General features: G+C 44.6%; 1 protein-coding gene across 1 annotated transcript in view; it reads left to right on the forward strand.

The window, feature by feature from the left end:
• Positions 1-14,455, forward strand: part of LRP2 (LDL receptor related protein 2) — a 227,247-nt gene that overhangs the window by 157,685 nt on the left and 55,107 nt on the right. The window contains exons 47-50 of the mRNA XM_008258707.5: positions 1,549-1,689; positions 3,336-3,525; positions 10,244-10,539; positions 12,380-12,896. Coding sequence (XP_008256929.3) covers positions 1,549-1,689; positions 3,336-3,525; positions 10,244-10,539; positions 12,380-12,896 — 1,144 coding nt within the window. The remainder of the gene's footprint in view (positions 1-1,548; positions 1,690-3,335; positions 3,526-10,243; positions 10,540-12,379; positions 12,897-14,455) is intronic.

Genomic DNA, 14,455 nt, shown 5'->3' on the forward strand with positions numbered 1-14,455 from the left:
TATTCACTATTAAAGGTGGAATCCTGCTTAACTTTTGTAAATCTCATATGTAATTTTTACAGACACAGATAGGATCTTACTATCCAGACTTTCTTCCAATGGGTTTTTTTTTTTTTTAAGCTCAATAACATCTTGTCAGCATTTCAGAAAATGCAAAGCTGCCCCCTTTCTTTGCATTAACGAATAATACTCTAAACTATGGATGGTCCATGTGTTTATATCCCTTTCTTAGCTGTTGGGCTCTTAGATTTTTCCATCTTTTTTTTATTATGAAAAATAATGCTGCAATGTACATTCTTTTAGCATGTGTGGGAAGATTTTTTTTTTTAAAAAAAAGATTTATATTTGAAATGCAGAGTTAGAGAGAGAGACAGAAACAGAGACACAACCAGGCAGAGAGGTTTTCCATCTGCTGGTTCACTCCCCAAAATGGCTGCAATAACCAGGGCTGGGCTAGGCCAAAGCCAGGAGCCACGAGCTTATTCTGGGTCTCCCACATGGGCGCAGGGGCCCAAACACTTGAGCCTTCTTCCGCTGCTTTCCCAGGCACATTAGCAGGGACTGGATGGGAAGTGTAACAGCTGGAATCGAACCAGCTCCCATATAGGATGCCGGGATTGCAGGCAGCGGTTTTACCTACTATGCCACAACGCTATCCCTGGGAAGATTCTTATAGGCTGGGTTTCTAGAAGGGGTATTACTGTATCAAAAAAGATGTATGTCTCCTTAAAAAATCTGTTTCAAAAGTGTACACTCCTCCATATCAGCTTTCCTAAGCAGTTTTGTTTCTGTTGTTTATTATCATTGTGCAGTGTCTTTAGTAGTTAAACAATTAAATTCTTTTTTGCCTTAGGCTAATTTGAGGGGTTCCTGAGTTTTGGGGCAAATGACAACTTGATTAGTTGAATAGGCAGATGTGGGCCTAGGATTAAAGGATTTGAGTCAATGGTGGCTAATTTAAAGAAGGGTGACATTGCTTTAACTCAATAGATACTGATTGAGCACCTTTGCTGTAGGCTGTGTTGAGCTGCATCTGTAAGACAAAGATCCTTACCCATATGGAGCTTATATTCTAATCAGAGGAGACAGGCAATAAATACCACAAAGAAGCAAATTGGATGATATGCTGAAGGGTGATAGGAATCAAGAATAGGGAAATAAGAGCAAGGAACAGGGATAGGGGCTGCTAGGGGGTGGTGTGCTCAAAATAATAATAAAAAAAACATTTGGACAAAATGCAGATTTTCATATGGAAAGGCATGACATAGTAGGCAATTCATATCATTGCTCAGGAGAAGACTGCTATTTCTCTACTGTAGCTGTGTAAGTTCAATCTCATAGTCAGGTCAAGTAGGGTTTGCAGTGTCACTCAACTGCTTCTACCTCAAACCATTGGTCACTGTTGCTGCTTTCCCCGGAGGACCTACCCTAGCTGGCTACACCTAGGTAATGCTCTGTTGCAAGTGTTCTAGGACACTCGTGCTACAGTTGGCTTCTCTCAAGACTTCTGGACTACAAGTCACTGTTTTCACTGGGAGTACTTTTTAGCTTTTTCAGCACAACCTCCACGAACATGTTCAAGTCAAGAGTTCAGATGCGATAGTGGGAGGTGCATCCCTAAAGATTGGATCTGTGATGGTGCAAATGACTGTGGGGACATGAGTGATGAAGATCAAAGGCACCACTGTGGTAAGTGAAGCCAGTTAATTCCTCTGCAGAGTCACTTCCAGAAAAACACAGTAGAGTTGTTTTCCTGTGCTTGGAGGCTGATTGGTCATCTTTAATTGAGTGCACTCTGACAAAATGTCACCTTTGATTTTTCACTCTGGAATTGTTTGCTATCATCCACTTAAATCCTTTATAATGATGAAAAATGTTTGTTTACTTTTTTCTCTTGCATTTCACTGATAGAAATAGTGGCTTATATTTCTAGAGCACATAAAGAGAATGCAGTCACTCTTTTTTTTTTAAATAACCATTTATTTATCTTGAAAATCAGAGTTACAGAGTTAGAGGAATGGACAGAGAGAGATAAACATTGATCTTACATCTCTTGGCTCACTTCCCCAGATGGCCACAATGGCCAGGGCTGGGGGAGGCTGAAACCAGGAACCAGGAACCAGGAACTTCATCCGGGTCTCCCATGTGGGTGGCAGGTACCCACACACTGAGGTCAAGTACTGCTGTTCTTCCCAGGCCATTAGCAGAGAGCTAGACTGCAAGTAGATCAGCTGGAACACAAACCAGCACCCATGTGGAATGCCAGCATTTCAGGTGGCAGCTTTTTACCTGCTATACCACAATGCAGGCCCCTTGATCACTCTTGATAGCAGCTTTGACGGTGTCACAATTAGCCTTGTCTCCAGCGTCTCTATTATCTTAGAATTGTTTCTGAGAGATTGTAGTTGTTATGTTTCAGTGGATTACAAAACACCATTTTCCATTAGCAGTAGAGCAAGGAGTCCTTACCTAAGGTGTCTTTCTATGGTAGAACAATAAAAACAGTGCTTCCCATGCCTGCACTTGGTGCTAACCTCACGGAATGTGGGTTTGGTGGTGCTCCGTATCTCCACCTGCACTCTAACCACTGAAATGGGTGGTGGGCAAGTGCACGTCCATGGACAGTAGCAGATACTTTTCCTCCTCCTCTTGTTTCCTATTCACCTTTATTGGGATTGGATAAAATACCTATTCTTCTGTTCTGACGATAATAATGATTCTATATTCTGCATCTCATTTCTTTCCTCCCATATCATGGTTTCTGTCACTTCTTGTTGACATGCACCTTTCCTACCCACCTTAATTCTACTAGAGGCAGAAGCTATAATGTAGTTGAAAAGAATTGCTAACTATGAGGAAGAAAAATTTTTGTCTGAAGCCTCCACTCTTCCTCCTTTTAGGTGTGTGACCTTGAGCTACCTAGGTATCCATTTTGAGCACTGGTTTTCTCATCTGTAGAATTGGCATAAAAATGTCCATCTCACATCATGCTTGTATTATTAGTTATAAATTTACAATGTTACCAAAAGCATTTGGTATCCCATTAATAAAATGGTGATGTATTTTTTAAGTCCTAAAGGAAAAAAAATGATCTTATATTAATGTTATGGAGAACACTGAGATATTTTATTATATTGATTTCTTATTCCGAATCCAAAGTCTAGAGATATTAAAGTGGAGCCTTTGGTGGTATTTATGTTTTGATCTATTATTACCATAGCAACATGATTTATCTGTTTTGCTCATATTTCTGCTCACCCCTCAGAACATAAAGTGAGTGATGGTTTATGATGCACCCTCCTATCGTTTCTGATTCTTGTGTGCTTTGGTTTCAGGGACTAAAAACTGCTCCGGTTCCCAGTTTATGTGTGTCAACCCCACAGGCTGCATTCCCCAAGTCTGGGTCTGTGATGGGGATGCAGACTGTGCTGATGCTGCTGATGAAAATCAGAACTGCACCAGGAGATCTTGCTCTGAAAATGAATTCACCTGCAGGAACGGGCTGTGTGTCCGACCGTCATTCAGGTGAATTGGGGATGAAAACGTTTCACAGCAAAATCACGAGTACCCACTAGGCCAGGGTCACCACCCATTAGACACAGGGACCACCTGGCCTAGGGCCCTCAACACTTTTGGTTATCCTCAGAAGCCTGTGGATTCCACTTAAATCAAAAGGAAAACAAAAGAACTTTTATGTCAAAGAAAATATTTTAATATGTGGTATGAATGTAGCTGCCTTGATACCAATGAGGTAGTTAATATAATTTTTAAAGATTTATTTATTTATTTGAGAAGCAGAGTTACAGACAGAGGGAGGGAGAGAGAGAGAGAGATCTTCCATCTGCTGGTTCACTCCCCAGATGGCAGCAATGGCCAGAGCTGAGCCTATCCGAAGCCAGGAGCCACATGGGTGCAGGGCCCGAGAACTTGGGCATCTTCTACTGCCTTCCCAGGTACAGTAGCAGGGAGCTGAATCAGAAGTGGAGCAGCTGGGACTGAACCAGTAACCATATTGGATGCCGGTGTTGCAGGCAGAAGTTTAACCTACTATATCAAGCAGCGGGCCCCAATATAATTTTTAAAATTTTTGTGAAAAAAGGATCCCGAGGCTGGCTCCGCGGCTCACTTCGCCGATTCTCCGCCTGCGGCACCAGCACACTGAGTTCTGGTCCGGGTTGGGGCGCCAGATTCTGTCCCGATTGCTCCTCTTCTAGTCCAGCTCTCTGCTGTGGCCCGGGAAGGCAGTGGAGGATGGCCCAGGTGCTTGGGCCCTGCACCCGCATGGGAGACCAGGGGGATGCACCTGGCTCCTGGCTTCGGATTGGGGCAGCGCCGGCCGTAGCAGCCATTTGGGGGGTGAACCAATGGAAGGAAGACCTTTCTCTCTGTCTCTCTCTCACTGTCTAACTCTGCCTGTCAAAAAAAAGAAAAAAGGATCCCAAGAGGGCAAAATACCATGGGCCTATAAAGGTATAATATTGGCCTTGCCCTGTGGTCCAGGAAGATAAATGACAGGGGCTTAATATGAGATAATTCTTCCTTCAAGCTGATTACCCTCTTAGTCTAAATCTTGGGGTATAGGTAGAAGTACAAGAAATGGCTCACTTTTCTCCCTCTGCTGTAAGAAAAATCTCCATGCAAGCATAATGCTCAATGGAGCTTGGTGCTTTGGCTCTGGGTTAAGGGCACAGCATGGAAGGGCCTGTGGTGTGAACCCTCGCTCCCACTAAGAATGCAAATACTGTTCAGCATCATGGGGGATGCCAGAAGGGCCGGACCTTCTAATGTTCTTTTTTGAGAGAAGTTAGAAATTTTCATATGATACATAGTTGTCAGCTTTTTTGTCACTCTAGCAAACATACCTGAAATAGGCTACCTATGACCAAAAAAAAAAAAAAAAAAGAAAGAAAGAAAGAAAGAAAGAAACACAAAAGGTGTGTGTATGTTTGTTCTCTGGTTGGGTTTTTGTTTTTGTTTTTAGCTTTCAGTTTTGGAGATTGAAATTGAAATTCCAAACAGATTAAAGCAGACTTAATCATTGGTGTGTCCCCTCATGAAAAGGCAATGGTAGGAAACTGTGGAAACAAGCAAGTGGTTACATCTCGAACCAGGATCAGAGAGAGCTGTGTGGGGCCAGGCATTCTTTCTTCATATTTTAATTAATTAATTAGCTAACATTTTTGAGAGAGAGAGAGAACTCGATAAAGATCAATCTTCCATTTGTTAATTATTCCCCTAATGCCAGAACAGCCAGGGATGGGCCTAGCCAAAGCCAGGATCCTGAAACCCAATCTTGGTCTCCCACTTGGGTACTTGAAACCCAACTACTTAAGTCATCACCTGTGGCTTCCCAAGATCTGCATTTGAAGGGAACAGGAGTCAGAAGTGGGACTGGAACTCAAACCCCATATTGGGGAGCAGGCACTCCCATATGGTGTCTAATTATTGTGCAAACATCTATCTGCCCCTCTTTCAAGAACTCAAGGGGTTGCACAAGACTGACCTCACACCTCCAGTGACCTAAAGGCCTTCCACTCATTCCTACCTCTTAAAGGTTCTACTGTTCCCAGAAAGCTACCAGGGGACCAAACTCTCACATAAACATCTGGAGGAGCCAGGAACTCAATCTGGGTGTCCCACATGGGTAGCAGGGGCCCAATTGCTTGAGCTATCACTTGCTGCCTCCCATGGTGCACATTAGCAGGAAGCTGGGTCAGAGGGGGAGCAGGGACTCAAATCCAAGCACTCTGACATGGGATTCAAACAAATAAACCATAGCATGAAGTGTTCTGATTTTAATTTTTAAAATTTCCTTGAGAGACTGAGATATGTAGAGAGCATTCCAATATGCTAGTTCACTCCTCAAATGCCTGTAATATCCAGGAGACCCAAAGCATGGAGCCAGCAGCAGAGCAATCCAGATGTTCTGCATAGTTGGGAAGAGCTAAATTATTGGAATCAATATGGCTGCTTTCTAGGGGCTGCATTAGCAGGAAGCTGGGGTCAGGAGCTAGAGGGGATATTGAACCCAGGTAATCTGATATGGGATGCAGATGTCCTAACTGGTGCCTAGCTTTCTGGTCCCATGCTTACCCCTAATTTTAAATGCAGGAAGCAAATTTTAGAATTTTAAAATTCCTTCTTTTATAAATTTATTTTTATTTATAAGAGAGGTGGAGGGAAGAGGGGAGGAAGGGGGACAGAGAGGCAGAGAGAGATTTCCCTGCTGGTTCATTCCCAAATGCCTACAATAACAGAGGCTGGGCCATTCTGAAGCCAGGAACCAGGAACTCAATCTGGGTCTCCCAGGGTCAATGCTGTGGCATAGTAGGTTAAGTCTCCACGTGTGGTACCTGCATTTCATATGGGCATCAGTTCAAGTCCTGGCTGCTCCTCTTCTGATCCTGCTTATGGCCTAGGAAAGCAGTGGAAGATGGCCCAAGTGCTTGGACCCCTGCACCTGTGTGGGAGACCCAGAAGAAGCCCTGGCTCCTGGCTTCAGATCAGCTCAGCTCTGGCTGTTGCAGCCACTTGGGGAATGAACCAGCTGATGAAAGACCTTTCTTTCTGTCTCTCCCTCTCTCTGTCTGTAACTCTACCTCTCAAATAAATAAAATAAAATATTTAATAAAAAAATAATCTGGGTCTCCCACATGAGTAGTAGGGACCCAACTGCTTAAACCATCACCTGCTGCTTCCCACAGTGCACATTAGCAGGAAGCTGGTTCAGAAGGGAGGCCAGGACTGAAACTCAAGCACTCTGACATGGGATTCAAGTGTCTCAACTGCTGTGCCAAATGCTGGCCCCCCAAATTTTAAAATTCTTAAAACATTCTGTGGTTGAAACAGACGCAGATAATAGCCTGGGGGACACTGTTCTATTTTCTAAACTCTTTCTTCTAATGGGGCACTGCAAACAGTTTGTACTTTGTAATGCTCAATCTCTCACCAACCCCACTTGACAAATATTTGGATATAGAGGGAAATAGATAAGAAGAATCAAAGAATCAAATGACTGTTTCACTCCTGATGGACTAGAATAGTAAGAGCTTTGCAAAAATAGGGGAGCCTAGAAAGGAGTTTGCTTAAAGTAGAGGTGAGTTTGATATAGTAGGAATTCCTGAGGTGAAAATACTTGTCAGGTATTTTGGTTACATGGAACTGGAGTTTTTTTTTTTTTTTTTTTAAGACTTATATTTTTATTTATTTGAAAGGCAGCATTACAGGGAGGAGAAGAGATGAGAGAGAGTGAGAGTAAGTGAGCAAGAGAGATCTTCTAGGCTGGCGCTGCGGCTCACTAGGCTAATCCTCCACCTTGCGGTGCCGGCACACCGGGTTCTAGTCCCGGTTGGGGCGCCGGATTCTGTCCCGGTTACCCCTCTTCCAGGCCAGCTCTCTGCTGTGGCCAGGGAGTGCAGTGGAGGATGGCCCAAGTCCTTGGGTCCTGCACCCCATGGGAGACCAGGATAAGTACTTGGCTCCTGCCATCGGATCAGCGCGGTGCGCCGGCCGCAGCGCACTGGCCACAGCGGCCATTGGAGGGTGAACCAACGGCAAAGGAAGACCTTTCTCTCTGTCTCTCTTACTGTCCACTCTGCCTGTCAAAAAAAAAGAGAGAGAGAGATCTTCTATCTGCTGGTTCACTCTCCAGCTGGCTGCAATGGCGGGGGCTGGGCCAGGCCACAGCCAGGAGCCCAGAGCTCCATCTCGGTCTCCCATGAGGATACAGGGGCTCAAGCACTTGGGCCATCTACTACTACTTTCCCAGACATGTTAGCAGGGAGCTGGACTGGAAATGGAGCAGCCGGGTCTTGAACCAACACTCATCTGGGATGTCAGCATTAAAGGCTCAGGCTTAACCTGCTGTGCTACAACCCCAGCCTAGAACTGGAATTAAGAAGAGATATTGCATATGCTAAGAACTGTTTTAAAGGGACACGGGTATACTGAGAGGAAGGAGAGCTATCAGCTTATATCCTGCCCTGGGCAGAGGTGAGAAAACATAGAAGCAGGCAAAAGATCAGACAGCAGTTTTGGGGACCACTGACTTTAAAAAAAATTTTTTTAAATTTATATAAATGGAACAAATTCCATGTATCTCATACAAACAGTTTTAAGAACATAATGACACTTCCACCCCATCTTCCCTCCCTCCCTTAGTCTCACCCTTTCCTCCTACTTCCTTTCTTGTTTTTCTTTTAATTGTTGTGATAATATACTTTTTTCTTTGATAACAAGAGCCATTGACTTTTTAGAGACAGGCAGCCCATCAGCAGGTGCTGAGGTCCCTCTGGAGCACAGTGTGGTGTAGGGTTGTGTGTTCATCATGGTGTCCTGAGAAGAGAACAATAAGTTGTATTCTGTGAAGGAGGCAAAAGGTGCAAGGTCTCAGCATTGTGTTCACTCCCCGAATGGCCGCAATGGCTGGAGCTGCGCCAATCCAGGAGCTTCTTCCTGGTCTCCCACATGGGTGCAGGGGCCCAAGTACTTGGGCCATCTTCCACTGCTCTCCTAGACACATAAGCAGGGAGCTGTATAAGAAGTGAAGCAGCCAAGACTGAACCAATACCCATGTGGGATGCCAGCACTGCAGGTGGCAGCTTAACCTTCTACGCCACAGTGCTGGCTCCATGCTTTGGTTTTTATTTAACTGATACAATCTGTATACTCGTATTTTCAGTGGTGAAAGTAAATAATCCTGTATCTTCCAAAGTCTCCTTATCTGCTCAATATTCTATTATATTGTACTTCAATTGGAGCCTTCTGACTTTATTTTATTTTTTTGACAGGCAGAGTGGACAGTGAGAGAGAGAGACAGAGAGAAAGGTCTTCCTTTGCCCTTGGTTCACCCTCCGATGGCCGCCGCGGTCGGCACACTGCGGCTGGCGCACTGCACTGATCCGATGGCAGGAGCCAGGTACTTATCCTGGTCTCCCATGGGGTGCAGGACCCAAGCACTTGGGCCATCCTCCACTGCACTCCCGGGCCACAGCAGAGAGCTGGCCTGGAAGAGGGGCAACCGGGACAGAATCCGGTGCCCCGACCGGGACTAGAACCCAGTGTGACGGCTAAATAGTTAATACTGGCTGGCACTGCGGCTCACTAGGCTAATTCTCCGCCTGTGGCACCGGCACCCCAGGTTCTAGTCCTAGTTGGGGCGCCGGATTCTGTCCCAGTTGCTCCTCTTCCAGTCCAGCTCTCTGCTGTGGCCTGGGAGTGCAGTGGAGGATGGCCTGAGTGTTTGGGCCCTGCACCCGCATGGGAGACCAGGAGGAAGCACCTGGCTCCTGACTTTGGATCGGCACAGCGCGCCAGCCGTAGCAGTCATTTGAGGGGTGAACCAACGAAAAAGGAAGACCTTTCTTTCTCTCTCTCTCACTGTCTAACTGCCTGTCACAAAAAAAATAATAATTAATACCATCAGACTTAAAATAAACATATTCTGAAAAGCTAGGCATAGGATCAAGGGACTAGAATTGTAGCAGGTCTTCATTTTGATCAGTCTAGTCTATCTCACTGCACCTTGCTGGGCTTTCTGAACTCTCTCTTTGTTATCTAATCATGTTTGACTTACCGCTGTCCTACCAAAGCTTTGGATAGTGCAGCGCCAGCCATGGTGGCCATCTGGGGAGTGAACCAACAGAAGGAAGACCTTTCTCTCTCTCTCACTGTCTATAACTCTACCTGTCAAATAAAAAAAAAAAAAGATGGAAGGCACAGGACTGCTAGTGCAAACATTATTTCCATGGGAACATATGTGCTCTTGGAGGATGCTCCAATGATCTTAACTTTTGTAGTGCATAGCACTCACAACTATGCGTTTTTACTTGGGTATGGGCACTTCTGTCTTTTGGCTTTGCAGGATATCACCATTGCCCATCGAGGTCTCATCTGATGAATGAATTGAATGTCTACCAAAATTGCAATAGTTGTATTTAACTATTATTAAATTTATGAACAAGAGAAAAACATGAATGCAATTATTTTTAATAGTTCTAGATCTGCATGTCTCATTATAGCAGCCAACACCTGGGGAAATTGTATGACGTGCCAGATGTGGGATTCTTCTAGAGTTGGAGATTTACGGGGTAGTTGAAGACTCTGGGGATGAGAGACTAGGGGAAATGATAATCTCTTGTTGAAGTTGGTATTCAGGTAGATAAAGGAGAAACTAAAGCCCCAAATGGGTGATAGTTGAGACTTGTCAACCCCTCCCAGAGTTTTATCGGGTCTCGTAAAACAGGTGTGACCGGCGCAATGACTGTGGTGACTACAGTGATGAGAGAGACTGCTCATACCCGACCTGCCATGACTTTGAGTTCACCTGTCAGAATGGGCGCTGTATCCATAACATGTTTCTCTGTGATGGGCAAAATGACTGTGGAGACCAAAGTGATGAGTTTGAGCACATGTGCCACACCCCGGAAGCCACATGCCCCCCTCATCAATTCAAGTGTGACAATGGGCACTGCATTGAGATGGTGAAAGTCTGCAACCACCTAGATGACTGTACGGACAACAGTGATGAGAAAGGCTGTGGTGAGTACAGGGGAGACTCTGGAAAAAGGAAAATAGGGAGACTTTGGTTGAATCTCAGTCCTTCATGATTTATCAGCACTTATCCATCTGTCCTCTTAGTTGAAAACCAAAATGTTACCGTTGCTTGCTATCAAAAAGCAAAGGTTTCTTGGCATAGGAGATATGTACACGAACAACTTTGGACTAGTTTTTTGGTTAGGAAGTCATCGGAGAGAAGAGAAGATGAAAAAATATTCAGCTATCACTTAACTATCTGCAAATATTGTGTGTGAATTAAACAACATTTTCATAAAATGGGGCCCAAAAGTGACGAGAACTTGTTTATTCTCTTTTTTTTTTTTTAATTTTTGACAGGCAGAGTGGACAGTGAGAGAGAGAGACAGAGAGAAAGGTCTTCCTTTGCCCTTGGTTCACCCTCCAATGGCCGCCGCGGCCGGCGCGCTGCGGCCGGTGCACTGCGCTGATCCGATGGCAGGAGCCAGGTACTTATCCTGGTCTCCCATGGGGTGCAGGGCCCAAGCACTTGGGCCATCCTCCACTGCACTCCCTGGCCACAGCAGAGAGCTGGCCTGGAAGAGGGGCAACCGGGACAGAACCCGGCGCCCCGACCGGGACTAGAACCCGGTGTGCCGGCACCGCAAGGCAGAGGATTAGCCTAGTGAGCTGCAGCGCCAGCTGTTTATTCTCTTTGAACACTTGGAATGACTTGTTGTCTGAAGCATCGCTCTGCTGGGACTCCTTACCTTGCCCTTCATTTTCATCAGTTCCCAAGTGATTGAATGTTTTTTTTATTTTAAACATTTATTTTATTTATTTGAAAGGTAGAATACAGATAAAGAGAGGAAGAAACAGAGAGAGAAAAGTCTTCCATCAGCTGGTTCACTCCCCCAAATGGCTGCAATGGCCAGGACTGGGCCAGGGGGAAGCCAGGAGCCAGGAGCTTCTTCCAGGTCTCCCACATGGGTGCAAGAGCCCAAGCACTTGGGCCATCCTCTACTACTGCTTTCCCAGGCACATTATCAGGAAACTGGATTGAAAGTGGAGCAGCCAGGACATACTCCAGTACCCATCTGGGATTCCAGCTCTGTAGGCAGTGACTTAACCGACTATGCCACAACGCCAGCCCCCAAATGGGGAGATTTTAATCTTTCTCTCTCCAGTTACCATAAGTAAACCAGCTGAGAACTGATAAGTTAAGAAAAATAACATGTCTTATATATATTATACATTAATACAAAAACAATAGGAAGCTTTTGTATGTTTAGTCCTAATTCAGATAGATTTCTGTTAGGCTTTAATTCATTTTGCTTTGCCTGAACTGTAGAAAATAAATCCTCAGTAGTATATGGTTCAAATTAAATTTTTTAGTTTGAAGAGCAACTGGTCTCATTAAGTCTATTCCAGACTTCCTAGACATCCGCTCTTCAAACCAAGCCAAGCCAGTGGTGCCCCTTGTGTGGCCAGGCTCCTGCCATCTCACGAGAGGCAGACGTGTGCACCCGCGCAGCTCTGTTCTTCACCAGCATGCTAGACTCCCACCCACCCCCGCCCCCACACCCACTCCAGTGTTTTACTTTTACAGCTATTAGTTAAGAGAAGATTGACAGGCCTTGAATTAAAAATCAATATAAGCCTGTTAATTGGATTAGTGTTAAACCCATTGGAAATTGAAAAATAGTGACTTTTGAATAATCCATGGTCTCTGGGAATCCCCATTGGCTTTCTGCTTTTATATGATTCACTATGTATTGGCATGTCTGGTAGAAGCTTTGACGCTGGGCCATGATGTGGGTCTGTGGCTGATATTTTACATTCCCTAATAACCCTCTTTTACCTCTAGGCATTAACGAGTGCCATGACTCTTCAATCAGTGGCTGTGATCACAACTGCACAGACACCCTAACCAGTTTCTATTGTTCCTGTCGTCCTGGGTACAAGCTTATGTCTGACAAGCGGACTTGTGTTGACATTGATGAGTGCAAGGAGATGCCCTATGTCTGTAGCCAGAAGTGTGAGAATGAAATTGGCTCCTACATCTGTAAGTGTGCCCCAGGCTACATCCGAGAGCCAGATGGGAAGACTTGCCGGCAGAACAGTGACATCGAGCCCTATCTTATTTTTAGCAACCGTTACTATCTGAGAAACTTAACTACAGATGGCCACCTTTACTCCCTCATTTTGCAAGGACTGGGCAATGTTGTAGCACTGGATTTTGACCGTGTAGAGAAGAGACTGTATTGGATTGATATCCAGAAGCAAGTCATTGAGAGAATGTTTCTGAATAAGACAAACAGAGAGGTAATTATAAGTCACAAACTACCAGCTGCAGAAAGTCTGGCTGTCGACTGGGTTGCCAGGTAAGAAAACAATGAGCAGTTTATCAAAGTTCAAAACTAAACAGAAAAATTATAAAAGTAAAAAAAAATTTCATCTCGAAAGAGAATTGATTTTCATTTGGGGTGACTACGTGGATTCATTTAATGCTTCTGCTTATCTTCTTTTCTGCTTTGTACCTAATATTCAAATGGGATGCTACAGAACCTAAGATCTAGTGATCTTGAGAATTTATTATGGGGAGGAAACATTACAAGGATAGCATCCAGTTAACTGAAGATGATGTTATGGAATATTGATTCATGCATTCATTAGTGCATAGAGATGTTTAAAAATGCTGCCCTAGTACCTCCTACCTGCCAGGTATGGTGGCAGGCACTAGGGATGAGAGGGTAAACAAGGCAGATGGAGCCCCTGCTCTCCCAGAGCCCACAGGTGGTTTATGATGCTAACCACTTCCAAGCAGGGCTGGTCATGAGACAGACAGTGGCTAACCTGAAACTCTTATTTCAAGAGAGCCTTTTTAGAGGCTAAGGGTCTTTAAAGCAGGCCACTGGTATTTTATCTGAAATTTTGCCAGATACCCACTGTTCTCCATTGAATATCAAATCAAAACTGATTGGCTTTGTGGTGAACAGACATGAAGCTGCAGGCGCTTCCTCTATGAACGAATATTCTTGTTGTTGTCAGCCCAGACCTCCAGAGGGCTTCTCTACACCCCCTCCCCTATTTGACCATCTTAAAGGGAAAGATTCTGAAATGAGAGGGAGAGTTTGCTCCCTGCTTTCCCCTGAGCAGTAGCTGGCTTGCTGCAGATGCTCCGTAAGTGCTTGATGAATGCTGAATGAAGCACTGCTAAACAATGAGTAAGAGTAGTTTACGTAGAATCCGCCTTCTGTGCATCAGAACATGTAGTAAGGAACAGCTTGCAGGGACACAATGCAAACATGGTATTGCTGCTGTCCCTCTCATTTGTCCAGGGCAATGAAGGCTGAATGACTCAAGGCTCCTGTCATTCAGCCCTTCCCCCATTACTTCTGCCCAAAAATGTGGAATGTTTCTCCCTGGGGTTCGGCTACTTTCCTGTCCGTCAGAGAGCATGTACTTGTCCAGAAGAGAGAACTACATACAGGTGGACTGTTGAGAAAGGGAGCAAGAAAATCTGGGTGAAAGTAGAGTAGAATACCCAATGTATTTTCTCAAAACTCCGGGAAGGAGGGCAACCAGGCTAAATGCTCCTTAAAAGCAGAAACAAAGAATAGAGCCTAGTTGCATTTAAGTTGGTGGGTACATTCCTGAGATACCAACTACATTGAAATTAGGAAAAAAATTCCCCTTAATATCAATAAAAATGTTCACTGCCAGCACTAACATGTTTCCAAGGTCCTTAAACTTGACATAACATTGCATGTTGGAAGACAGGGCTGGCGTTTACTCCTCTTATCATTAGAGCTGGACTGTCTTCTCTTGGAAGACTGTTCATGGGGTCAGTATTTGTAGAATTAATAAAAATTAATTAGAAAACAGTAAGTTCAACAGTGAAAGTTGACTGATGGTGTTGCCAAGTCAGCTAAGGTTTGAG

The sequence above is a fragment of the Oryctolagus cuniculus genome, chromosome 3, assembly GCF_051225735.1.
Source record: "Oryctolagus cuniculus isolate XC-2025 breed Fujian yellow rabbit chromosome 3, ASM5122573v1, whole genome shotgun sequence".
NCBI lineage: Eukaryota > Metazoa > Chordata > Mammalia > Lagomorpha > Leporidae > Oryctolagus > Oryctolagus cuniculus.